This window comes from Panthera onca, chromosome F1, assembly GCF_046562875.1.
Source record: "Panthera onca isolate mPanOnc1 chromosome F1, mPanOnc1 haplotype 2, whole genome shotgun sequence".
NCBI lineage: Eukaryota > Metazoa > Chordata > Mammalia > Carnivora > Felidae > Panthera > Panthera onca.
In genome coordinates, this window is record NC_138355.1 from 70,691,882 (window position 1) to 70,716,110 (window position 24,229).

Here is a 24,229-nt window from a genome sequence, read left to right on the forward strand (position 1 = left end):
ACGGGTCGGGTCGGGAAGCCCTCTGCTGCAGCTAATTTGCGCCCCTCCTTAGCCACTTACTGTCAGCGGAGATCGGGACGCGCCCCCCCCCTCCCCCCACGAAGTCCGCGGTCGGGCTTGGCACATTTGGGGACATCGCAGGGACCGGCACCTCGGCAGCGCAGCGCGTGTGGCTTAGCGTGATGCAGGAGTTCCTTGAAGGTCACCCAGCTGGAAAGTGCGGGAGCCAGGATTCAAACCCAGCTTGTCTCACTGAGACTAGGCTTCAGGGCCGTAGGAACCTAGAGGCAATGATCAATTTTGCCCGGAGTGTGTCTGGAAAGTCTTCACTGAAATCATTTCTTTAATTTTTTTTTTTTAATTTATTCTGACAGAGAGTGAGAGAGCAAGCTGGGAAAGGAGCAGAGAGAGAGAGAGAGAGAGAGAGAGAGAATCCCAGGCAGGCTCCCACTGTCAGCGCAGAGCCCAACGCGGGGCTCGAACTCTCGACCCACGAGATCATGACCTGAGTCCAAGTCGGGTGCTTCTCCAACTGAGCTCCCCGGCGTCCCGTCACCGGAATGATTCAACAGACCACAGGCACACAGGAAACCAGTGGCTCTCCAGCCCCTCCTGGGCTCCAGGCGCTGCACTCGGCTTACTGGTCCCAGTCAGGGCTCCGTCTCACAGGTGAGGAGATCAGCCCCCAGAGCCACGGTTCGGAGCCGTGCGTGTCGCTCCCGCTAAATCAGAGGTGCCCAGGAGGCACCACTGCGGCCCAACCCCTTCTCACATCCACTGAGGACACAGCTGCGTATACTGACCGGTTTTGGAACCGCTTTGCACAACCAAGGAAAACCAGTTGTGACAGTCCTCGTCTGATGAGGGGCTTGGTGTTGGTGACTCCTGCCCTCGGCCAGGACCTGTCCTCCCTGCATTTCCACCCCTTCTCCTCCGAGAAACCTTCCTGGGTCACTCCCACCATGCACGGCCACCCCACGAACGCTTGTTACCTTCTCTTCGTCTGTAACTACATGTGATTTTTTTTTTAGAAAACTTTAAATGTTTATTTATTTTTGAGAAAGAGAGACACAGAGCACCAGCAGGGGAGGGGTAGTGAGGGAGGGACACATAGAAGCCGAAGCAGGCTCCAGGCTCCGAGCTGTCCGCACAGAGCCCGACGCGGGGCTCGAACTCAGGAACCGTGAGATCATGACCTGAGCTGAAGTCGGACGCTCGACCGACCGAGCCACCCAGGCGCCCCTGTAACCACCCGTGTTAAGTGTGTGACTCCCCTCACAAGGCCTATAGGGCAAATTATGCCTTAACCACTTCCAGGATTCTGGAGGTGAATCTCTTTCATTAGCATCACCTTTATTAGTATTACTTTATTTTTATTTGTATTTATTTTTTTAAGGAAGCTCTGTGCCCAGCGTGGGGCTTGAACTCACAACCTGGAGATCAGGACTCGCCTGCTCTACCGACCCAGCCAGCCTGGCGCCCCACCTTTATTGGCTGTTACTCACAAGCCTCTTTTCTTGGGAAAGCGGTGGGCCTGCTGTGTCGTCCATCCTCAGGGATTCGGGAGCCTCTACCCAACCTTCCGCGCGGATCCTTGCTCCACGTTCTTCCTGAGGCTGTCACCCACACGTGCCTCCCAGGACGTCCTAGGATGAATAATCGCCAACCGCCTGGAGGAGGCCAGTCGCCCTTTACAAGTATGGTTGCAATTGCCTCACTTCCTGTATCATGTGACACTCCCAGAGTCGTCACGTGACCCACCTACTTCCCCCCCCCCCCCCCCTTTATGCCGGAACTAAACCCGCAGGGTTGATCGGGTGTCCAGCTACTGCCAGGACCTGCATCCCTGTTTGTATTTAGGGGACCCTCTGTCCTCCCGAGGCTCGGGAACCCTGCAGTGCCGTCACCTGGTGATGGAGCCCTCGACTCCTCCCCGAGAGGTGAGTGAGCCACAGCTCCCAGCCGGGTCCTGTCGCTCTGCTTCTGGAATCCTGGCCATCTGGAGCCTGGAATTCAATGGATGATAGTCTCCTCAAATCCAGGCCATCGTGGCTCTTTGACGGAGGGCCAGATGGAGGGGGGGTGGGGTCCAGGGAGAAGCGGGAGGGAAGAGGGGTGGAGAAGGGTCCTGGTCGGGGTGGGCAGAGGGCACGGTGGGAGGGCAGCACCCGGGTGTCTCTGGGTCCTGTGCCATCGCCATCAGAGGCAGGTGGGAGCCAGGCTGTGGGCCCCCCCGCCCACGGGAGAGTAGCTGAGGGGTGGAGAGCGGCCTTCCAGCCGGTCCTCATTCTGTCCTCAGGAGCGCCCCGAGCCCCCAGGCCGGGGAGGCGTCTTGGCTGCCAGGCTCGTGGGCCTGCTTTTCCTTCAGGCGGTGCCGTGGGCCTCAGGTGAGTGAGTCGCGAGGGGCGTCGGTCCTGAGGAGGCTCCCCCTGCCCGACGGTCCTGTGGGCGCCTTCTGGCACGCTGCCGTGTCAGGGGCTATCGGCAAACCTTCTGAGTGACTGAGACCAACCTCGCGGGGGCAGAACAGCGAGAGGAGTTTTGAAATGAGTGTCCGTTTCGTCCGGCCAGGTGCGTCCCTTCTCCCTGTCCTCCCTCAGCCCCGGCCTCTGCTTCTGCTCCTCCCTCCCAGGTGCCCGCCCCTGCAGCCCTAAAAGCTTTGGCTACAGCTCGGTGGTCTGTGTCTGCAATGCCACGTACTGTGACTCTCTCGACCCCCTGACCCTGCCCGCCCCCGGCACCTTCAGCCGATACGAGAGCACGCGCAGCGGGCGCCGGATGGAGCTGAGTCTGGGGCCCATCCGGGCCAACCGCACGGGCACAGGTGACCGCTGTGTGCCTCATCCCCAGGGCAGGCTGGGACGCTCCCGGAGCCAAGTCATGCCAGCAGCTCACCGCCCCCTCCTCCCTGTGCGCTCACACCGCCCCCCCCCCCCCCGCCGTTTCCTGTGTATCCGCAGGCCTGCTGCTGACCCTGCAGCCAGATCAGAAGTTCCAGAAAGTGAAGGGATTTGGAGGGGCCATGACGGACGCCGCTGCCCTCAACATCCTTGCCCTGTCACCCCCTGCCCGGAATTTGCTACTCAAATCCTATTTCTCTGAAGAAGGTGAGGACGAGGGGGACGGGATGACACAGTGCGACTGACACCCTGGCCTTCCCGTGACCCTGACTTCCACCCCTCCCTGACGTTTGGGTCCTTCCTACCTTTCCCTGGGTGTTAGCTCAGAGGACCTGTGTTCCACCCAGGGGCCTGGCTCCACAGACCCCAGCCGGGACCCCAGGCTCCCTTTGGCCCGCCACAGACACAGTCTCGGACCGGCAGGTGGTAGGCAGGTCCCACATTCTCCTGCTGACTCAGACGCTCGTGTCTCGGCCTCCCTCTTCTGCAGGAATCGAGTACAACATCATCCGGGTACCCATGGCCAGCTGTGACTTCTCCATCCGCACCTACACCTACGATGACAGCCCTGACGACTTCCAGTTGCGTGACTTCATCCTCCCGGAGGAAGATGTCAAGCTCAAGGTGGGCACTCGGCCCCGGTGGAGTGGATGCCTGCTGGGTGAGAAGCCTCAGGCTAGAGGAGCCTGCAGGGGGACACAGAGCCCGCCCCCTGCGCTCGGTTCTGTCCCGGGGGTGGGGGGTGGGGGCTGGCGGGACAGGGCAGGGGCCGATGGCTCGGCCTGACCCGCTGGTCGGGCCGGTCTGCCCATGTTCCAGCTCTGGGTGTCTCTCTCCTCACCTCCACGGTCTCTAGATACCCCTGATTCACCAGGCCCTGGGGCTGGCCCCACGCCCTGTGTCACTCTTCGCCAGTCCCTGGACGTCACCCACTTGGCTGAAGACCAACGGGGCAGTGAACGGGAAGGGGTCACTCAAGGGGCAGCCGGGAGACCTCTACCACCAGACCTGGGCCAGATACTTCGTTAAGTAAGGCCGCGAGCCCTCGTCTCCGCACCCCCTCCCTTGCCGTGGACCCGGGTCACCCCCAGGTCTGACTCCTCAGACTGCCTTTCTACCTGCTGGTCCTTTCACGCTCTGCCTGTCAGTTTTCCCCGCCTCACCGGGCCTCCTATTCCCCAGGGTCCTGGTCCCCCTCTCTTGTCCAGGGCCACTCACACCCTCTTCCCCGTCAGGTTCCTGGACGCTTACGCGGAGCACAGGTTACGGTTCTGGGCGGTGACGGCAGAGAACGAGCCTTCTGCAGGGCTGCTCAGCGGGTACCCCTTCCAGTGCCTGGGCTTCACCCCCGAACACCAGCGAGACTTCGTCGCCCGGGACCTGGGTCCCGCCCTCGCCAACAGTACGCACCGCGACGTCCGCCTGCTCATATTGGACGACCAGCGCTTGCTGCTGCCTCGCTGGGCCCAGGTGGTAAGGCCCAGGGCCTCCGGGGTAGCCCGGCGACCCCCAGATCCAGCCCCCGGGTGACCGGCTCCCACAGCGTCTTCCCTGCCTCAGCCCTTGATTCCTACAACTCCCCGGGCTGGAGCCGGGCGCCCAGGCGGCCCCCCGGGAGGTGCTCAGGGGTCATGACGTCCTCTGCGTCTCCAGGGCCCCAGAGGTCCCCGTGGTTTGTCACTTTAACCCCTCTAGTTGCCTGCAGCCCACTGCCCATTCCTCAGGTCCCCAGGGCTGCTTCCGGAACCCTCCATGCAGGGCCCGGTTTGAGCAGCCCCTTCCCCATACAGGTGCTGGCGGACCCAGAGGCGGCTAAGTACGTTCATGGCATTGCTGTACATTGGTACCTGGACTTTCTGGCTCCTGCAAAGGCCACCCTGGGGGAGACACACCGCCTGTTCCCCGACACCATGCTCTTTGCCTCAGAGGCCTGCGTGGGCTCCAAGTTCTGGGAGCAGAGTGTGCGACTGGGCTCCTGGGACCGAGGGATGCAGTACAGCCACAGCATCATCACGGTGAGCCCCCAGGCCCCTCCCGCCAGGCAGGCGCAGACCGCCCTCATCTCACCGCAGGAGGGCCTGTTCTCCAGCTCACCGGGCTGACTCGCTCTTCGGGGCATCGTCATCCCTGCCTCCCCTTCATGGGCTCGCACATCCCACCACCGCTTTCCTCGAGTGCTGGCCTCTCTGGCCGTCGCGTCTGCCTCCACGTGCCTCTGCTTCCTTGCCTCGTCCTCGCCGCCCCGCCCTCCTTAGGTGTTAGAGGCGCGGAGCGCCCCCCACGGGGCCGGGGCGCCGCCAGCCTGTCTTCCTCGACCCTTAACTACGTCGTCTGAGGACCCCACGTGGGGGCTGTCTCTGCCCTGCTCCTCCCGCAGAACCTTCTCTACCATGTGGTCGGCTGGACAGACTGGAACCTCGCTCTGAACCCCGAAGGGGGACCCAACTGGGTGCGCAACTTTGTCGACAGCCCCATCATCGTAGACATCACCAAAGACACGTTTTACAAACAGCCCATGTTCTATCACCTTGGCCACTTCAGGTGAGTGGAGGGCGGGCGCCCCACCTCCTTGCCAGGCCGGTCTCCTGCGCGGCCGGGGACTCCTGGCGCCCCCCTCCCCCCCCACACCGTGAGGGAACAGGAAGATGTTCAGGGTGGGAGCTTGGGAGAGGCGCCCCTGTGCCTCTTGCACCATCCAGGCAGGAAGTGACTAGGCGGTGGTGGGCGAGCCCGGCATGCCGGACGCTGGGGACCGGACGTGAGGGCAGGGCCTGCCCGGCAGGATAGAACTGCGGTCTGCAGGTGGGGCAGAGCTTCGGCAAGGGTGCTGCCCTTGGGGGAGCGGGCCCCGGCCCGGGGAGGCGAGGCTGGGGTCCCGGACCACGCCCGTTCTCCCCCTACCCCCCCAGCAAGTTCATTCCGGAAGGCTCGCAGAGAGTGGGGCTGCTGGCCAGCGAGAAGAACGGCTTGGACACGGTGGCGCTGACGCGCCCCGACGGCTCTGCGGTCCTGGTCGTGCTAAACCGGTGAGAGCGGCAGGGCCCAGGAGCGGGCTGAAGCCCGGGCGGTGGGCTCGGCAGGACCCAGCGCTCAGCTTCTCCCTTGCTTCCCCAGCTCCCCGAAGGACGTGCCCCTCACCATCGAGGACCCTGCCGTGGGCTTCATGGAGACGCTGTCCCCCGGCTACTCCATTCACACATACCTGTGGCGTCGCCAGTGATGGGGCAGATACCCAAGCAGCGCCTGGGCTCGGCAGGGGCATTAAAGGGACAGAGTCGGCTCACACGCTGTCTGTGGCTACAGAGGGTATACGAGGGCCAGGGCGAGCTTAGGTGACGTAAGCCCAGGGGCCGTGGTTTGCGTGACTCACTCTCCCCCTGGTGGGTGCCAGGGCCTGGAGGCCCCTAAAGGGAGCGCAGGGAAGCCCCGGCGGCCCCGCCCCCCGCCTGTGAGTGTGTGCTATGTGCTGGCTCCCGTGGAAACTGGGCCCGGGCCCAGGGTGAGCTCACTGTCCGTATGGACACAAGCTGGGGGCGGGGGAGGCCGAGGAAAGGGAGATCAGAGAAGCTGGGCCCCAAACGGGGGTGTGGGGGAGGGGGGAACTGTGTCTTTCGCGGGCCGTGCGGAAGCAGTCACGGCGTCAGGGCACAGGCAGCCGAGAAGCCAGGCACTGGTGGGGGGGCGGGGGTGAGGGGGCTCAGGCACCCGACGGCCGCCCCCCCACCAGCCAGCAGCTCCTGGAAAGATGACGGTCCCTTAAGAAAGAGAATGTGCGACTGCAGCCCGCGTGGACAGCTTTATTATGGGAGTGGCGCCCGTTTTCCAGGCGCACCAACAACGGAGAAGCAGAGGAGCCTCTGGAATGTGTGAGAGTAGAAAAGTCCGTTCCGGGAGCGTGAGGCGGGGTCACTCGTCTTCCTCCTCGTCGGCCATGCTCAGGGACCGCGTGCCGGGGGCCCGGGCGGGTGCCGCCCGCTGGATAGAGACGATGCCGCTGAGCAAGGCGTAGCCCGCCATGGCCGCCAGCCCCGCCAGCACGGACAGCACCTGGTTCCGGCGCCGGTACGGCTCCTCCTCGGCCTCGGGGCCCGCTGGCGTCTGGCGTGGAGGCGGCACCTCCGCTGAGGAGCGAGGCAGGAAGGGGGGGGGGTTGGTTCCCGTGTCCCCCCCCCCCGCCCCCGCCAGCGCCCGGCCCGCAGCCGCCCGCCGCTCACCTCCATCCCAGGGGAAGTAGAGGCTGAGGATGTGCGCGCAGTAGGCGCAGAGGTTGTGCAGCCCCCGCAGGTGGGCCTGCAGCCTCCCGCTGGGCAGCCTGGCCTGCAGCAGCGGCGCCAAGTAGCCGAAGACAAAGGCGTCCAGCGAGGCGGGGCTGGAGCGGAGAGAGAAGGGCTGCAGGGGAGAGCCCGGCCCGGGGGCGGGGCCCTGGGGGGCCGGACGCCCCGTCCTGGACCCGTCCTGGACCCACCCGGAGCGGGGAGGGCTCCCCAGGTGGGGCCGGCCCGGCCCTGAATGGGACTCTATCCCAGGGCTGCATAAAGGGCACATTGAGAGCCCCGCGGCCCCTCCTGCGCCTGGCGGCCCTCCCGCCTCACACACAGCCCCACTGTCATCGGGTCCGGGCCGTCCCGAGGACCTCCTGCACAGCGCCCGGGCCACCCCGGGCCCCGCAGCGACGTCCGAACCTGCCTCTCGCCCCCCACCCCCCAGACCACCTAGTTTCCCCGGAGGCAGACTCACGCGTCCCCGAAGAAGAATTTCTGAGAGCCCAGGCGCTGGGAGAGCAGGGTCAGGCATTCCCGAGCCTCCTGGTACAGCTGCAGAGAGGACACGGGGCGGGCTCGCGGCTGCGGGGCCCCCGGGCACCCCCCCACCGCCGTCCCCGACCGTCCTCTTCGGGGCTCCGCTCGCACCGCGGCCCCGGCCCCAGACGCACCTCCTTCTCCAGCTCTTCCTCATTCTCGGGCCTGTGCTCCCCGCACAGCAGCTGCAGCCGCTCCATGAACTGCCGCTGCATGCGGCCAGGAAGGAAGAAGTTCAGGGGAAAGGGCATGGCCTCAGCATACCACTTCCGGGTCACCTCCACATAGTTCTTGGTGTCCACCCAAAAAGTATGGATCTGGATGGGGGAGCAGGCAGGAGGGACGAAGCAGGTCTGAGCCGGTGCACCTGCCTAACTTAGGGCGGGCTCCCCGCGGCGTGCATGTGCGCCCCGCCCCCCCTTCCTGGTCATGGACATTGGGAGGTTCGGTCACACTCACCAGCACCGGGAGAAGCTTCTCCTCCAGCAGAGACATGAAGGCCAAGGTGTCTGCCCCTTGTCGGGCCGACAGATCGTAATCGGCGTTGTACTTCTGTGGAGGAGATGACCGTGAGGGGGACGCCGGGAGGCTCCAGGGGCCCTTCCCCAAGGAGGGAGGCATCCTGTCCGGCACCACCCTCACCGGCCCCTGCGTGTAGCAGAGGGACGCCAGGCAGCTTTTCCCGCCGAGGCCCCCTCGCCTGGGCCTGTCCAGTAGCCTGTTGCTGTTGGCGGAGAGCCTGGGCCTTGGAGCCTCCTGGCCATCAAGGTCGGGCGCCCGCTGGGGGGAGAGGAAGGCCCCAGCCGCAAACCAGGAGCGGCTCCTGGAGTCTCCACGGAAAGCTGGAAGCACGCCCGCTGACGGCAACTTTCTAACAGGAACTTCCCAGTCCGGGCACCACAGGGCTGGCGCAGTGGAGCTCAGATGCAGTGTGGGCCTCAGCCCAGGCCTCAGGAACCAGGGCCCCCTGGCTGGTTCTCTCAATGCCCAGGTCTTGGCTATTTGTTCCATTTCATTCCATGGCCCGGGTGCCACCACCACACGTTGTACCCGCGCCCCATGTCTCAGCCTGCCACACCTCAGCAACCCTCTCTGCACATCCTGAGTGAGGTTTGTCCCCACATGACCTCTGGAGCCTGATCCTTAAAAAAACAAAAAAATCTCTCTGAACCTCAGTTTCTCCCCTGCAGAATGGGGTAACAGCCCTCTCTCAATGTGGCTGTGTTAGGAAAAAACCCTGCAGACTGGAAAAACTGTGCTCATACATAAGGAAATGGGGCAGTGGCCCAGGCCCTACCAGGAGCTTTGGTTTCTCCCTGGATCCCCTCTCTCCATGCCTCCCAGCTCCTTCACCTTTGGGAAAACACAAGAGGCTCCTACATCTGCCAAGTGTTCCCACGAAAGTTAGATGAGCCCTCGGAAAGCATCCCGGCTAAAGCCCTAGTTTTATAAAGAAGGGGCTTACAGCTCTGAGAGGTGAAGCAACTTGCCCAAGGTCACACAGCCAAGGACAGGATGAAGGACAGTCAAGATATCCCCATTCCTCTTGTAATACTCTCTCAACTTCCCCACCCTGGCTCTACGCCTTGTCCATCCTGAGCCCCATATCCAGCCCAACCTGGGCCCTGAGAAAAGGACAACGGCCCTGACAAGTCCCTCTCCAGAGCCACCTTCGAGGGCCTCACCTGAGCCAAACGTTCTCTCCTGCCCTCCTTTCCCTTCTAGGTGTCATCAGCCCGTTTACCTCTCCTTCCCTGCCCAGCAGGCAGAAGGCCCTGTCCCTCCGGATACCGCCCCAGCGCCCCAGCTTAACGCCTGGCTGTGTGCTCCTTGAAGTTGTGGGCCTCCTGCTTCTGGCTCGGCACAGATGACAGACGTGTGATGCGTTGACATGACTCAACCACTCTCACCGGCAGCCCTCCTACCCAAGCCACCTACCTCTTTTCGAAGATGGGTGATGATCTTGTGTGGCACCGAGATGACCTCGCCGTGACTGGTCCGAAGGGCAGGCAGAGTCCCTGACATGGAGAGAAAAGGACACCCACAGACCCTTAGCTGCCTATCCACGTGTATTTACACCACATTCCTGTCTGTCTCCTGCTCCTCCCCTTCCTCACCCCCCAGGGACACTGGGTACCTGAAGGGCTCCGCCAGGGGTTGGTGATCTTGTACACCTTGAGTGGGGCACCAGTAAATCTGGCATAGGTCTGCAGGGAAGGAAGCAGAAGGCAGAGAGGCCCCCACAGGGGAATCAGGAAGAGCAAAAACGGGCTCCTGGGTGGCTCAGTCGGTTGGGCGTCCGACTCTTGATTTTCGGCTCAGGTCGCGATCTCACGGTTGGTGAGTTCGAGCCCTGTGTTGGCCTCTGCACTGACAGTGAGTGCGGAGCCTGCTTGGGATTCTCTCTCTCCCTCTCTCTGCCCCTCCCCTGCTTGCATACGCGCGATCTCTCTCTCAAAATAAATAAACGAAAGAAAAAAAGAAAAAATATTTATTGAACCCTTGTTGTGCTGTGCTTGGTACTTGCCTCACAAAGAGGTGGACGTTATGGTTTCCATTTTACAATGGGTAACGCAGGGCTTGGGGGGGGGGGGGTTGTGAACCGGTCTCTAATACTAGGTCTGCCAGCAAAAGCCTTCCCTCTCCTGCCATCTACCTGATGTACAAACATCCTCATAAGTTCTTCCTACCCAGTATATCCCTTTTCCTGGAAGCACTGATCGTGCCCTTCTGAGGGAGTCTCTGTGGCCTGCTCCTACTTAAACCTTGGCACCTCAACTTATTACCTTTATTTGCTAACACGTTTGCCTTTCGGTAAACAACTACAGGGGAGGAACTAAGTCTTACTCATCTTTGCACTCCAAGGTGTGGTATCTGGGAGAGGCCTGATAACATGCTTATTAAATGAAAGAGTGAGTGAATAAAGTGAACGAACTGACTCCAAAGCTCTTTCCACAGAGCCTGGCGGGAGGCCTTTTGGTTCAATAAACGAACTCAGTAATGCTGTGTAGTGAGGAGGAGGTGGAGGTGGTGGTGGTGGTGGTGGTGGAGGAGGAGGAGGAGGAGGAGGAGGAGGAGGAGGAGGAGGAGGGGGAGGAAAGGGAGGCTGAGAAGACAGGAATGCCACGCCTGAGAACCCTCAGATCGCCGAGGCTCAGTAAACCTCCGGATGAAGAAACAGCCCTCAGAGACCAGGGATAGCCCCAAGGTCACACAGCCAGTAAATGGATGAGCAAGGACTAAAACCCATTTCCTGAACCCCCGACCAGGCCTCTTCCTATGGCTGCGCAAAACCTAGGCTGTTAAGCCACAGGGCACTGAGCCTACGTCGGCCAGGCTCAGTCTTTGATTGCCTCAGTTTCCCCCAGTGAGCCCGTGCTGAGGAGCCCTGGTCAAATCCGGACGATCGGCTAGTTCGGCTCCCTCCCCAGTCCTCCAGGGCGCAGCAGAGGGCGACGGCGCCACCCCTCACCAGCACGGCCAGGCTGTCCAGGTCCACTGACGGCAGCCCCCAGCCCCCCGACCAGCAGAACAGCTCCATGGGCGCCGCCATCTTGCCCGCCCTCTGTCCCGGAAGCACCTCCCCCCCGCGCTTCCGCCCGCCCCCCGCGCGGCCCCGCCCCCCCAGGCCCGCCCCTCGCGCCGCCCGAGGCGCGGGCCGAGGGGAGGCCGCAGGCGAGGCGAGGCGAGGCGAGGCGAAGCGGGGCGGGGCGGGGCGAGGCGAAGCGGGGCGGGGCGGGGCGGGGCCGCGGGCTTTGGGGGAGGGCGGCCGCCGCCGGCTCCAGAGGCGGCTCCCGAAGTGGGGGAGGGTTCTCGGCCGGGCCCTCCTGGCGGAGGCTGAGCGCCCTGGCCGCGGGGAGCCCCGGACCCCGAGGGCGCGGCGGGTCCCGGCCCAGCGGGTGTTGTGCGTCCGGTCGGGCTCTGGCGGCTCTCGCAAATCTGCACGCGGCTTGGGCTGCGCCAGGGCCTCGCGGGGCTCGGCCCGGAGCGGGGGCCGCGGGGGGGTCCCCCGCGCCGCATGTTTTCCACAGCGCGTTATGTTTGGAGCGGGCCCCGCGCCGCCTGTCGCCATGGAAACAAAACAGGGGCGGCGGCGGCCGGAGCCGGGTCGGGCTGGGGCCGGGGAGGGGGGAGGGGTGGGGCTCGCGCGCCGTTGCCGTGGTAACGGGAACCGAGGCGCCCCTGCGCTTCATCCGGGTCACGGCCTGCCGGCCAGTACCCGCTGTGTTCCGGGTCTGGCCGCGGCCCGTGGCCTGTCCCCTGCTTTACTCCTGTCCCCGGAGGCCCTTTCCTCCTTCCTGATTCCTGCCTCCGAGCACTTCGTTGACCACTGTGTTAGACGCGCCCTCCGCTTCCCATCGGACGCTTCTAAGTTTTCCTAGGAGCGAGTCACGTGTCAGGGGACCCCCCCCCCCACCCTAATGAGGGGCACTCGCTTCGTCAGAGCAGCAAAGTTCATGCCATGCGGGCATCCCCTGGGCACGATAGCAAGCTACTTTCCGCCACTCCCTTGGCACCCTTTCATGCCAGCTGGGGAATAATGCCCACTGTCTGGCGCTGCCCCTGCCAGGGGCTCCTGCCTTCCCCAACTGCGACTTACAGGAAACGGTAGCATTCGGTAGTGGCCCCCAGCAGCGAGACGCCGGGAGGGAGGGAGGGAGGGAGGCACCTGGGACGGAGGACCGTTAGGGAGAGGCAGGAGGCAGGGAGGCCTCCAGACTCTTCCCCAGTGCTCCTGGTTCCCAGAGCTGGGGATGCCTCCAGGCTGATTGGCAGCTCTTTGTTTCAGCCCCCCCTCACTCGCCTGCTGGCCCCCCCCTTCAACTCCCCCTTCCAGTCCCTCCGCCCCCCGCTCCTGCTCTCTCCGCCTAGCCTTTTCCCCTCCCAGCCGCCTGCCTGCCAGGGGTAGTGAGCCAGCTGAGCGGCATGGAGACGCAGGAACTTCGGGGGGCCCTGGCTCTTCTCCTTCTCTGCACTTTCGCATGTGCCAGTCAGGACCTGCAGGGTAAGCCCGTCTCCATCCTCTTAGACCCCTTCTCTGCCTCCTCTCCTTCGGCCCCCAGCCTAGTAGCAGGAAACATGTGGGCAAGGGGAGAGTCCTGAAATTGAGCCGGATGGAAGATTGATGAAATCATGGCCATGGGGGTAGGAGTGAACAGCAGAGGGTACTGGGTGAGTGGGAAGTGGCCAAGGTCAGCACGAGGCCAGGGCAGAGGACTCAGGAGCTGGATGCTAGGGCTGCCTGGCTGGGCTGGTGTCTGAGCATCCACAGGCATTCCAGGCTCTGGGAGAGCAGTGCAAAGGTGGGCTCCTTCACCCCCCACCCCCAGCCAGGGCTCCTGGCTGCCCTGGGACATGGGGGGTGGGGTGGGGACCCAGAGGTCTGGGCTCTCCCGGAGGTCTGGCTGTGGGATGGGCCTGTGGGTGTGGGAGAGGTAGCTGGAGCGGATGACACAGGCACAGATTCATTACTGGCTGGAAGGGAAACCACAGATTGGCCAGGACACAGGAGGCACAGGAGCCCGGTCCTACATTCCCGAGGGGGAGAGGCAGACAGGAGGGTTGGAGCCCTCAGTGGGCAGCTCTTCTCATCCAAAGTGAGTGTGCTGAGCCCCCAGGATGGGAGGAGGGGCATCTGGGTGTGGAAGCAGCCAAACGTAGCAGCATAAAGAGAAACTGCTTTTCCAGTTCTGTGCTGTGGGCACCAGGTGCTACTTCTGCGTGGGATCAGCACGGTGGCTCCCTTGCGCCACCTGGTGGGGACATCTCAGGGTTGCCGGGCGCCGTTTCTGTATTTGCAAGAGCGCCTCAGGCCCGCGGGCTCCCGGACCCGGTGGGGAGGCACTACTGAGGGAAAAAGGAAGGCACGATGCCCTGTCTTCCCAGAGCAGCAAGGGTTGAGTTTCAAGAAGGTGACTAATACTGCCTGGTGGCGGGCGTGGAGGTAGTGAGGAAGGGTGCTCCACCCCCGAGGGCTCGGGGGAAGGGCAGGCCTTAGCATTTGATCCCTTCACTGACCTTGATGATCCTTGCCTGCCAGTGATTGACCTGCTGACTGTGGGCGAGTCTCGGCAGATGACCGCTGTGGCAGAGAAGATCCGGACCGCCCTGCTCACTGCTGGGGACATCTACCTCTTGTCCACCTTCCGCCTGCCCCCCAAACAGGGTGGTGTCCTCTTTGGCCTCTACTCTCGGCAGGACAACACACGATGGCTGGAGGCCTCTGTTGTGGGCAAAATCAACAAAGGTGACTGCTGGACCTCTCTTTTCCTGCAGTGGTGCCCCTTGAGCACTTTCTCTCATCCCCACCCCTGCATCCCTCTTAATTCTCCTTGGGCCCCATGGACCCATCAGGCTGTGCTCAGGCACCGGGGGTGGGGGGGTGGTGCACCTGGTACGGGGTGTTTGGAGGTGCCTCAGAAGGCCAGGTACCCAAACAGTAGAGTGAGGCCTAATGTTTGTATGGAGTGGATGTTGCACTTGGGGAGGGGAGGCCTGTCTCTGTGTCCTAGCAAGGGTGTGAAGCAGTCCAGCAGACCCCTGGCACGATTCAGTGGGTGCAAAACCAGCTGCCACCCTAGCAGGGGACAGAGCGATCTGATGCCACCGAAGAGTAAGAAAGTCTTGGTCTTTGAACCCGTTTGAAAAGCACGTGTCGTGTGCACCTACCGTGTATGAGGTGTCGGGAGACGTTAGCTGAATGAGGACAATAGGTGTGTTACGCAGAAGAGTTGATGCGAGGCTCGGCTGGGAGGCAGGGGGTGGGGGACAGTCCCCTACTGACCTCCCCTCCTGGGCAGTGCTGGTGCGGTACCAGCGGGAGGACGGCAAGGTCCACGCGGTGAACCTGCAGCAGGCGGGCCTGGCCGACGGGCGCACGCACACGGCTCTCCTGCGACTCCGAGGTCCCTCCCGACCCAGCCTCGCCCTGCAGCTCTATGTGGACTGCAAACTGGGTGACCAGCACGCCGGGCTCCCAGGGCTGGCCCCCATTCCTCCAGCGGAGGTGGATGGGCTGGAGATCAGGACCGGACAGAAGGCTTATTTGAGGATGCAGGTGAGCGGGAAGGGAGGCCCCGGTGTTTCTGTGGAAACAGTTTGCCCCCGTGGGAGGAGTTAGCGGGTCCTCCCACCCTGCTCTGCTCCTGTCCCCCCAGGGCTTTGTGGAGTCTATGAAAATGATTCTGGGCGGGTCCATGGCCCGGGTGGGAGCCCTGAGTGAGTGTCCGTTCCAGGGGGACGAGTCCATCCACAGAGCAGGTAACACGCAGACTTCCGTTAGCTGACGTTCCGGACCCCAGATCACATCCTGTGGTCTTTATTGACTTTCATCTCCTCGATTTCCCCCTTAACACTCATTCCTGGGCTTCTGACCCTCTTATCCCAATCTCCTTCACCTCTGGGTCTGTGATCCCCAAATAACCCAGCCTTCCCAGGAAGTGTGGGTCACAAAACTCTCCAGGTTCAGGCCACCACCACTCCCCCCCCCCCCCCCCCCGCCAACCAGGGTGGCTGGAGAAAACAGCCATCCAGGAGAAGACCGGAGCTCCGTGTGAGGGGTGGGAAAGTGAACTGCTTGGTCTCAGTGGCTAAGAGAAGGATCTTGGGTCTTACAGTGGCGGCTGTCACCCATCAGCAGTTTCTCTGAGCATCGTCCATCTGCCTGGTCTCCTTGACAGGGATGTTCAAAGGTTCTTGCTTAAATAAAACGCCCACTTTTCGCAGATCGGTCCAAAAAAGGACTGTGGAAGTAGGAGCTCGGCGGGGGAGGGGCGTGTGGAAATGGAGTGGATTGGGGCCCTGGCCCTGCTCTGGGTCGCCTCTCACTCGGATCCCTTCTGCCCCTGCCAGGCCAGGACCGGAGGTGTGGGCTTTGACGGTCTGTGAGGCAGCCCTTCGCAGAGTCTCTCGCCCGGTGGGAGAGCTGGTGCTGCCCAACCCCCCGTCACCTCTGCCCTCCTGCCATCCACCTGCCTGTCCTTATTCTAAGACTCCTCCAGGCCTTTGTTCCTGTCCCTCTTTTCCTTCCTCCTCCTGGCCCTCTTCACGACTCCGCCCTTGACTGTGTTTTCTCCTCTCCAGTGACCAACGCGCTCCATTCCATCCTAGGTGAGTGGGCCATGAGGAGGTGGGAGGGGCCAGGGGCCAAGGTGGGAGGGGCCAGGGGCTATGGCCCGCCACCTCTTCCGCCAGGACAGGGTGGGACTTAAAAGGCGGGTGGGCGGGCAGTAGTGGCGGGAATTGGCTTCTGACCCTAAAGAGGGACCAGGGTGGTGGCCCGGTTCTGAGCCTCTCTGCACCCTGGGCTCTGACAGGGGAGCAGACCAAGGCGCTGGTCACCCAGCTCACCCTCTTCAACCAGATCCTGGTGGAGCTGCGGGATGACATCCGAGACCAGGTCTGAGCGCACCTGCACCAGGGAGGTGGTGCTGCTGGGGGAGGGGGGGAGCTGCCAGGAGCCGACTGCCCCCCCACCCTTCTGTCTGCCAGGTGAAGGAAATGTCCCTGATCCGAAACACCATCATGGAGTGTCAGGTGTGCGGTGAGTGGGGAGCGGGGCGGGCGCCAGGCGACCCCGTGCCCCCGGCCCCGCAGTGGCGGTCCCCCCCACCTCTGCGGGGTCGGAATGGCCGCCTCGGGGTGGCTCTGACCTCGCCTGCCCCCCAGGCTTCCACGAGCAGCGTTCGCACTGCAGCCCCAACCCCTGCTTCCGCGGCGTGGACTGCATGGAGGTGTACGAGTACCCCGGCTACCGCTGCGGGCCCTGCCCCCCCGGCCTGCAGGGAAATGGCACCCACTGCAGCGACATCAATGAGGTGGGGGCGGCCAGCTTGAAGGGGCACCGGCACTCGGGGTGAGGGAGGTGGGAGAGGCCCAAGGAGGTGGGGTACCTGTCGGTCGGAAGCACGAGAGCCTGGGCTTTCTTTGGGACACCGGGAGACCGGAAAGGAAGCAAGACGGGAGGGGACAAAGCCTGTGGCCAAGACCGGAGGGCCATTGGGCGGCGCAGGGCAGTCTGGGCCTAGCCGGGAGGGGCCCCGGGGGGCCCACAGGCAGAGGCGCCCGACCATCGTCCTCCGTTCCCCAGTGTGCCCACGCGGACCCTTGTTTTCCTGGCGTCAGCTGCATCAACACCATGCCCGGCTTCCGCTGTGAGGCCTGTCCCCAGGGCTACAAAGGCACGCGGGTGTCCGGTGTGGGTATCGACTACGCCCGTGCCAGCAAACAGGTCAGGTCGGGTAGAATGTGTAGACGAGGGGCGCCTGGGTGGCTAAGTTGGTTAAGCGTCCGACTTTGGCTCGGGGCATGATCTCATGGTTCGTGGGTTCGAGCCCCGCGTCGGGCTCTGTGCTGGCATCCTGGAGCCTGCTTCGGATTCTGTGTCTCCCTCTCTCTCTGTTCCTCACCAGCTAACACTCTGTGTCTCTCTCTCTCTCTCAAAAATGCGTAACCGTTAAAAAAATTTTTTTTAACTGAAAAAAAAAAAACGCATAGACGAGGTCGTGGCCTTGCCGGGGCCTGGTCGGCCGTCCGGGTTGAACATGGGGTCCTTGCGCTAACACCGGTTTGGGGTCTGGGCTTCGTGTCAGTGTCCACGGGTAGGGGCACGAGGAGATCCGTCATCGATCTGTCCCGTAGGTCTGCCAGGACGTCGACGAATGCAGTGACGGTAACAACGGTGGCTGCGACCCCAACTCCATCTGCACCAACACTGTGGTAAGCCGAGCGGCCCAGCCGCGTCCGTAGCGGTGGGACAGTGCGCCTACACGCGTGAGCACACCCACACCCCACGTCCTACTTCCTGCTTCCTTCCCTGGGGCACCACGCGCACACGTTCCCCGCACCGGTTTGGAAGCCGGGTCCTGCTTCTCCCCGTGACTGGCGAGCCCGGCTTTTCTGAGTGTCAGTCTATCCACCTGAAAAACGGGGCCGGCGGACGCCTCGAAAGGTTGTCAGGGGAACCCGAGGAAGTGACTGATGCGTGGCCTCGAGCAGGAGCAGGGAGTGAGGTCCCGCACCGCCGGCCGGGGCACCTGGCAGCCTGACCTCCTTCCTGAGTCACCGCTTCCCTCCTCTTAGGGTTCCTTCAAGTGTGGTCCCTGTCGCCTGGGCTTCGTGGGCAACCAGAGCCAGGGCTGCGTCCCCGCCCGCACCTGCCACAGCCCAGCCCACAGCCCCTGCCACGTCCACGCGCACTGTCTCTTTGAACGCAACGGGGCCGTGTCCTGCTCGGTGAGCTAGGCCTGGGGCTTGGAAGGAAAAGGGAGAATCTGGAGAGAGGAGTAGGGCTGGTGACCCTGCTTAGGGCCTGGGTGGGGCCTGCGCAGGGAAGGGAGGTGGTCCTGGGCGCAGGTGCAGGTTGGTGAGAATAGAGGCTGAAGCAGGGAAAAGGGTGGGGCAGGAGGAGATAGCAGGGACCCTCATTCCTACCCACCCCGCCCCACTGCCCCAGTGTAACGTGGGCTGGGCCGGGAACGGGAACGTGTGTGGGACCGACACGGACATCGACGGCTACCCGGACCAGGCCCTGCCCTGCATGGACAACAACAAACATTGCAAGCAGGTGTGGGGCGGGTGGGCGGGCAGTGGGGGGGGTGGGTTGGCGGGGGGCAGGCACCCTGGCTGGGGCAGGCCACAACCCATCCGGCCTCTCTCTCCTGCTCTTTAGGACAATTGCCTTTTGACCCCCAACTCTGGCCAGGAAGATGCTGATAACGATGGCGTGGGGGACCAGTGTGACGATGATGCCGATGGCGATGGGATCAAGAATGTCGAGGTGCCTCCTAGCCGTCCCACCCCTTCCAGTTCCTCTGCTCCCCACCTTGCCTTGCCCCATGACCCTGCCCCCCGTTGGTCCCTGGCAGCTCTACAGGAAGGGCCCCAGGACTGTTGGGGGGGGGGGGCACACGCCCTCTGCCAGGGCAAGATGGTCACGTGGAGGCTGGGCTAGCTGGCTGTCAGGATGGGGTCAAGGGTGTGGGGGTGAGGAGGCCAGCAGTGGAGAGGAGGCCTGACCCTTTTTCTCCCACCCCAGGACAACTGCCGGCTCTTCCCCAACAAGGACCAGCAAAACTCAGATACAGATTCATTCGGGGATGCCTGTGACAACTGCCCCAACGTTCCCAACAATGACCAGAAGGACACGGATGGCAATGGGGAAGGGGATGCCTGTGACAACGACGTGGACGGGGACGGTGCAGGACGGGGCTGAGGGGGGTGGGGGCCTGTAAGAATTTGTATGCAGGTGGGCACAAGGGGCAGCTAGGAAGTCTGAGACTGGCGTGGGGCAGGGGTCAATGGGAATGTGAGGAAGGGGGGCGGGGGCGCAGGCAGGGGTCTTGAGCAGCCTTTCTCTGAGTGGGAGGTGAGCTCTGGGCTCTCACCAACGCAGAAGAGGATGTGACGTGTCCTAGTGACGGCTCTGTGCTATCCCCGTGTCTTATAGGTATCCCCAACGGACTGGACAATTGCCCTAAAGTCCCCAACCCCCTGCAGACAGACAGGGATGAGGACGGGGTGGGAGATGCGTGTGACAGCTGCCCTGAAATGAGCAATCCCACTCAGGTACGACGGTGCGGGGTAGGGGGCCGGAGGGTGGAGCCCCAGCCCTTCAGATAGGAAGTGGGCCAGCCATCCTCCAGTTACCAACAGATGCTGAGAACCGGCCCCTCTCCCGCAGACAGACGCAGACAGCGACCTGGTGGGGGATGTCTGTGACACCAACGAGGACAGGTAGGGTTGGCAGAGAGCTAGATGGTCCTACAGGGCTTCCTCTCCTCTCCTCTAGCACACACTCAGTCTCCTCCGTGGTTTAGCCTTGACTGTCCACCACTGTCGAGCAGGAGGTCTGCCCTCCACCCCTGCTGTGGGACTTCACCCCACCTGGCTGACGGCAGGGGGTGTGGCCGAATGGAGGGTACACCCCAGTCCCCACCCCGAAGAGAGGGGGCCGTGTGGCCGAATGGAGGGTACACCCCAGACCTCACGCCGAAGAGCGGGGATGGATGTGGTACTTTTAGAGCCTTTATCTGGTGCCTGTTCTGGGCAGCGACGGGGACGGACATCAGGACACCAAGGACAACTGCCCACAGCTGCCAAACAGCTCCCAGCTGGACTCCGACAACGACGGCCTTGGAGATGAGTGTGACGGGGACGATGACAACGACGGGATCCCAGATTATGTGCCTCCCGGTCCCGACAACTGTCGCCTGGTTCCCAATCCCAATCAGAAGGACTCAGATGGTAAGGCTGGGGCCCCACAGAAGGTTGGCCCGGTGTGGGCCCTGCCCGGGGAGGGGTGGCAGCGCGGCCTCGGGGCCACGGCCAGGCCTTCCCAAGTGCCTGGCCTCACTCTGCGCAGGCAATGGCGTTGGTGACGTGTGTGAGGATGACTTTGACAATGATGCGGTGGTTGACCCCCTGGACGTGTGTCCCGAAAGTGCGGAGGTGACCCTCACGGATTTTCGGGCCTATCAGACGGTTGTCCTGGATCCTGAGGGTGATGCCCAGATTGACCCAAACTGGGTGGTGCTCAACCAGGTACTAGGGCACCGGGTTGGGCAGGTGCTGTCAGACCAGACTGCCAGGTGGGGGCTGGCAGGGGCGGGGGGGTGGTCAGAGCACTGGATCAGGGCTTCCTTCCTTCCTGCCACGACCAGGGCATGGAAATCGTTCAGACCATGAACAGTGACCCCGGCCTGGCCGTCGGTATGTAAGGGACACCCAGCTCAATAAGTTCCAAGTGGAGAAATCCCACAGGGGCGGACGGTGGGGGGCTGAGCTGGCCACATGTACAGCTGGCGTCCCATCGCACCCCTGGCCCACAGTGGGCCACCGGTAGCTCTGCCGGCCCTGACCTCGACCCCGCCCACCCCCAGGATACACAGCCTTCAACGGTGTGGACTTCGAAGGCACCTTCCACGTGAACACGGTCACAGATGACGACTACGCAGGCTTCCTCTTCAGCTATCAGGACAGCGGCCGCTTCTACGTGGTCATGTGGAAGCAGACGGAGCAGACGTATTGGCAGGCCACCCCTTTCCGGGCGGTGGCTCAGCCCGGGCTGCAGCTCAAGGTCTTGCAACTGCCCAGACCCGCCACCTCCTCGGGCCCTTCCCCAGACTCCCCACCCCCCACGCGAGTGGGAACCCTCTTTCCCAGCTATCTGGCCTGGAGGTTGGCTCCCGGGGTCAGGGGGTGGGGGGCCCTCCACATTGTTCTCCCGCCCACCTTGACTTCCTCCGCCACCTGCACTTACCAGCCTGTGGTCCGGGGCCTGTGGCTAACGCACCGTCCTCACCGATCCCCTCCAGGCAGTGACATCCGCGTCTGGCCCAGGTGAACATCTCCGGAACGCCCTGTGGCATACTGGCCACACCCCTGATCAGGTGCGACTGCTGTGGACTGACCCCCGGAACGTGGGCTGGCGGGACAAGACCTCCTACCGCTGGCAGCTACTGCACCGGCCTCAAGTCGGCTACATTCGGTGAGGGGAGCGCTGAGCCCTCCTGCCGGACCCCAGGCCCCGCCTTTCCTTCACCTTTAGCTGAGACCCACCGGACTGCCCCTCCACTGCGTTCCTCGGTGCCCGGTGCCCTGGGCCAGGACCGGGCCGCTGCTCTCTCTTCCCTCTCGCCACAGACGTACCGCCTCAGCCCCGCTCTCCTCGTCCTCAGGCAGCCGGGGCTCTGGCGCGGGTGCTGCGGAAGGAAGACCTGTAGGCAGCGTTGGGCGAGTCCTTCCTTTTCCGTGCTCCGTTTCCCCCTCCGTGCAATGGGGCGATCTTGGGAGCCTCTAAGCCGCAGGCCAGTCTGTGGAGAGGCCCATCACTTCCAGCCCCTTCCGTGCTCCATCCCAGAAGCTGCCCCATCAAAGTGTCTGACCTGGAGGGGGTCGTCATTTGCAGAAGAGTAAACCGAGGCCCAGATGGCACATCTCTTAGTAGCGGAGCTAAGGCTTCTGGGTTCAGTGCCGTGTGCACAACCGCACATCTCCTAGTCGGTGGGGATGACAGGGAAGGGACAGCCAATGGCAAGAGCCCAGGGTCCCGGGACTCGGGTTGGTTCCCCTTTAAGGTGCCTGGGGCTGCAGGGTGCCAGGGCAGGGGATGAGGGAGGGTGGACTAGAGCCTGGGAAGCGGGTGACTTCACCCCCCAGCCCATTGTGCTCATTGTCATGACAACCCAATCCTCGCTTGGAATGCGGCTGGTGCTTTGAGATGCAAAGGGGGCGGACAAAGAGGCAGGGGCCCCAGGCCTGAGAAAAGCACCCCCGTCCCTCCCCTTTCCTTCCTCCCTCTCCCTCCTTCCGTTCTCTCTCAGGCCCGGTGAGCTCGAGGGGGGTTGGGGATGAGCAGGGCCCGGGCTTGATGGCCCAGTGCCCACTGGGCACCCTCGCACCAACGGACACCCCTCTCCCGGACAGGGTGAAGCTCTATGAGGGCCCTCAGCTGGTGGCAGACTCCGGGGTGATCATCGACACGGCCATGCGAGGGGGGCGCCTTGGCGTATTCTGCTTCTCCCAAGAGAACATCATTTGGTCCAATCTCCAGTATCGATGCAATGGTGAGGCTGAAGACTGGACCAGCCTGACCTTCCGGCCCTTGTCCCTCCTGGGAGGGTCCCATCCTCTGACCCTAGTGACTCCTCCCTCCTCAGACACCGTGCCCGAGGACTTCGAGCCATTCCGGAGGCAGCTGCTCCAGGGAAGAGCGTGAAGAGGCGGCCGCCGGATTCAGAATCCTGGTCTTTGCCCCTCTGGCCTTGGGGTCCGTCCTGGAGACCCTCGGGTCTAACCTGCAGCCGCTCAGCCAAACGCAGACCCTCCTCCGGCACCCACGGGAGTTCAGTCCCAGAGGGGTGGTGACCCCACTGTTCAGGAGATGGGAAGTTTTCAGGGGGTATTTCTCAGGCACTAACCCCAGGAAAGAGAACACATTGCCATAAAGTTCCAGTGGTTTTCCACACGAGTTGGTGTTGCTTATTTTAGGGATTTTCCGGGGTAGTGTGGGGAGCAGGAGAGAAGCCGAGGCGTGAGGAGGAGGGCTGGTAGGATGAGAGTTAGAGATCTAGGGGAGGTTGGGGGCCTGGTGGAGGAAGAACGGTGCTGGACTGAGGTAGGTGAAGGATGAGGGGCTGGTCCGAAAATGGCTTAGGTACTCCCAGCCCCACTTACTCACGGTGGCTGCGGCGACACTCCAGTGGATCTGAGGTGGTCCGGGTCGAGAGCCAGGAGGGCTGGAGCCGGCCCGCTCGGGGTGAGGGGGGGCCGGGGGGCCGGGGGGGCCGGAGGCCGGGACGAGTGCAATATTGGCGGGGGAAAGAACAACACTGCACCGCGTCCCGTCCCTCCCGCCCGCCCGGGGCCCGGGACCCCGCTCCGCACCGCTTGCAGCCGGACCAGCCCCAGAACCGGGGTCGCGCCGGGGAGTTTGGTCCACTTCGGAAGCCAGAGACTCGGCGCCCGGACGAGGGGGAGGGGACGGCCGGGGGAGGGGGGCGCGGGGAGGCAGAAGGGGAGACCGCGGTGGCCCGGAAAGCCGCTTTCCGACACCCAGCCGTTGCGCGCGCTTGCTCTTTAAATACTCGGAGTGCGCGGCGCGGAGCCGTCGCCGTGGCGACGCGTGTCCCAGCAACCGGACTGAATGGCTGTTGCCTGGCAACGCCGGGGCAGCAGTTTTGGGACCGCCCACCTAGATGCTCGCGCCTTCTCGGGCGGCCGGGCGGGGGGCTTCCGCGCCCCTCGGGCCTCCGCGCGTAGCCGCGGCCCCGCTTTCTTGCACCCCGCCGCCCCGAGGGGTTGTGAAAGCTCCTTTTCCAGTCTGTACCCGCGGCGACTGGGAACGGCTTTCCTAATGGGGGCGTAGCTGGGGGGGGGGCGGTTACCTCTGGGGGGGGGCCCGACCCCCATGCTCCACGTGCGCGGCGCCCAAGCGTTTGCGCCCTTCGTTCTTCTCGCCACCCCCCCCCCCCGCCCAATCACGCACCCCCCCATACAGTCCCCGGGTCACACCGTGTGCTTGTCTACCCCCAATGCCACTCTGGGCCCCCAAATACCCTTCGGTTGCCCCACCTACTCTCTGCCGCCCACATGCGTCACTAACCTGCCCCGTTTCCCCTCCCACATTCCGCTGTCCTCTCCCACATATTTGGGTGCCCCTTCCTCGTACCTCGGGACCCCACCCACTGAGCGCCGTCTCCTCCAGACGCCGCCCCCACGCGCCCCGGGGTCCCCCTCTTGCCGCCAGCCCCTCCCGTCGGTGGAGCCGAGCGTCCCTGCCCTCTGCGTCTGAGCCCCAGACCTGCGCGCCCGGCCCCTCGGGCCGCCCTCGGGCACGCCGCCCCCTCCGGCCAACCGGGCGCCCGGGGTCCCCGCGCGCTGCCGCCAGGGGGCAGGAGAGCCCCGCCCGCCGCGAGCCGGAGCCCAGGGCAGGGGAGACCCCGGGGTGCCGCGGAGCCCAGGTTTCGGCCCGCGTCCAGTGGGACTTCTTCCCCGCCCCCTCCTCGGGAGGCAGCCAAGGCGGGAACGCGG

General features: G+C 63.7%; 3 protein-coding genes and 1 long non-coding RNA gene across 8 annotated transcripts; 2 read left to right on the forward strand and 2 right to left on the reverse strand.

The window, feature by feature from the left end:
- The first annotated feature begins 1,801 nt into the window (after nt 1–1,801).
- On the forward strand, nt 1,802–6,183 carry GBA1 (glucosylceramidase beta 1). Of its 2 annotated transcripts, XM_060644708.3 has the most exons (11): nt 1,802–1,940; nt 2,300–2,387; nt 2,633–2,824; nt 2,961–3,107; nt 3,391–3,524; nt 3,757–3,929; nt 4,136–4,373; nt 4,691–4,915; nt 5,278–5,441; nt 5,810–5,926; nt 6,015–6,183. In XM_060644708.3, the coding sequence occupies exons 1-11, from the start codon at nt 1,914–1,916 to the stop codon at nt 6,118–6,120; spliced, it is 1,611 nt and encodes a 536-aa protein (XP_060500691.1). In that variant the 5' UTR covers nt 1,802–1,913; the 3' UTR covers nt 6,121–6,183. The 2 variants fall into 2 exon arrangements, with proteins under 2 accessions (XP_060500691.1, XP_078297486.1); XM_078441360.2 differs by lacking the exons at nt 1,802–1,940; nt 2,300–2,387; nt 2,633–2,824 and adding an exon at nt 2,408–2,571.
- A 498-nt stretch (nt 6,184–6,681) lies between these two features.
- Nucleotides 6,682–11,786, reverse strand: MTX1 (metaxin 1). Its single transcript, XM_060644718.3, has 8 exons — nt 11,172–11,786; nt 9,837–9,906; nt 9,638–9,717; nt 8,159–8,251; nt 7,834–8,016; nt 7,638–7,714; nt 7,115–7,269; nt 6,682–7,021 (listed from the first exon to the last, which is right to left on the reverse strand). The coding sequence occupies exons 1-8, from the start codon at nt 11,769–11,771 to the stop codon at nt 6,807–6,809; spliced, it is 1,473 nt and encodes a 490-aa protein (XP_060500701.3). The 5' UTR covers nt 11,772–11,786; the 3' UTR covers nt 6,682–6,806.
- Nucleotides 11,787–11,855: 69 nt separating this feature from the next.
- On the forward strand, nt 11,856–22,664 carry THBS3 (thrombospondin 3). Of its 4 annotated transcripts, XM_060644698.3 has the most exons (23): nt 11,856–12,704; nt 13,740–13,946; nt 14,500–14,756; nt 14,857–14,959; nt 15,782–15,808; nt 16,015–16,097; nt 16,190–16,241; nt 16,367–16,515; nt 16,788–16,928; nt 17,339–17,416; nt 17,780–17,932; nt 18,153–18,263; nt 18,369–18,476; nt 18,735–18,894; nt 19,146–19,264; nt 19,380–19,432; nt 19,749–19,942; nt 20,061–20,239; nt 20,359–20,407; nt 20,578–20,774; nt 21,013–21,185; nt 22,124–22,263; nt 22,357–22,664. In XM_060644698.3, exons 1-23 carry the CDS (start codon nt 12,626–12,628, stop codon nt 22,413–22,415), a joined length of 2,871 nt encoding a protein of 956 aa, XP_060500681.3. In that variant the 5' UTR covers nt 11,856–12,625; the 3' UTR covers nt 22,416–22,664. The 4 variants fall into 4 exon arrangements, with proteins under 4 accessions (XP_060500681.3, XP_060500683.3, XP_078297485.2 ...); XM_060644700.3 differs by lacking the exon at nt 16,015–16,097 and having other exon boundaries at nt 16,190–16,234; XM_078441359.2 differs by lacking the exons at nt 11,856–12,704; nt 13,740–13,946; nt 14,857–14,959 and having other exon boundaries at nt 14,663–14,756.
- LOC132686798 (uncharacterized) lies at nt 13,827–21,653 on the reverse strand. The gene is made up of 3 exons (XR_013553294.1): nt 21,583–21,653; nt 20,958–21,399; nt 13,827–13,922 (listed from the first exon to the last, which is right to left on the reverse strand). It is a non-coding gene; the product is annotated as an uncharacterized LOC132686798 (long non-coding RNA).
- Nucleotides 22,665–24,229: the final 1,565 nt, after the last annotated feature.

What these genes read in the sequence shown, in the direction of transcription:
- GBA1 (XM_060644708.3), top strand. Translation starts at nt 1,914, where the DNA reads ATGGAGCCCTCGACTCCTCCCCGAGAG. An exon ending in TATCACCTTGGCCACTTCAG is followed by an intron (nt 5,442 to 5,809) that starts GTGAGTGGAGGG and finishes CTACCCCCCCAG; the next exon opens with CAAGTTCATTCCGGAAGGCT. An exon ending in GTCCTGGTCGTGCTAAACCG is followed by an intron (nt 5,927 to 6,014) that starts GTGAGAGCGGCA and finishes TTGCTTCCCCAG; the next exon opens with CTCCCCGAAGGACGTGCCCC.
- THBS3 (XM_060644698.3), top strand. Translation starts at nt 12,626, where the DNA reads ATGGAGACGCAGGAACTTCGGGGGGCCCTGGCTCTTCTCCTTCTCTGC. An exon ending in ATGGGATCAAGAATGTCGAG is followed by an intron (nt 18,477 to 18,734) that starts GTGCCTCCTAGC and finishes CTCCCACCCCAG; the next exon opens with GACAACTGCCGGCTCTTCCC. An exon ending in TGTGACACCAACGAGGACAG is followed by an intron (nt 19,433 to 19,748) that starts GTAGGGTTGGCA and finishes TGTTCTGGGCAG; the next exon opens with CGACGGGGACGGACATCAGG.
- MTX1 (XM_060644718.3), bottom strand. Translation starts at nt 11,771, where the DNA reads ATGGCGACAGGCGGCGCGGGGCCCGCTCCAAACATAACGCGCTGTGGA. An exon ending in AGAAGCTTCTCCCGGTGCTG is followed by an intron (nt 8,017 to 8,158) that starts GTGAGTGTGACC and finishes TCCCCCATCCAG; the next exon opens with ATCCATACTTTTTGGGTGGA. An exon ending in CTACTTCCCCTGGGATGGAG is followed by an intron (nt 7,022 to 7,114) that starts GTGAGCGGCGGG and finishes CTCGCTCCTCAG; the next exon opens with CGGAGGTGCCGCCTCCACGC.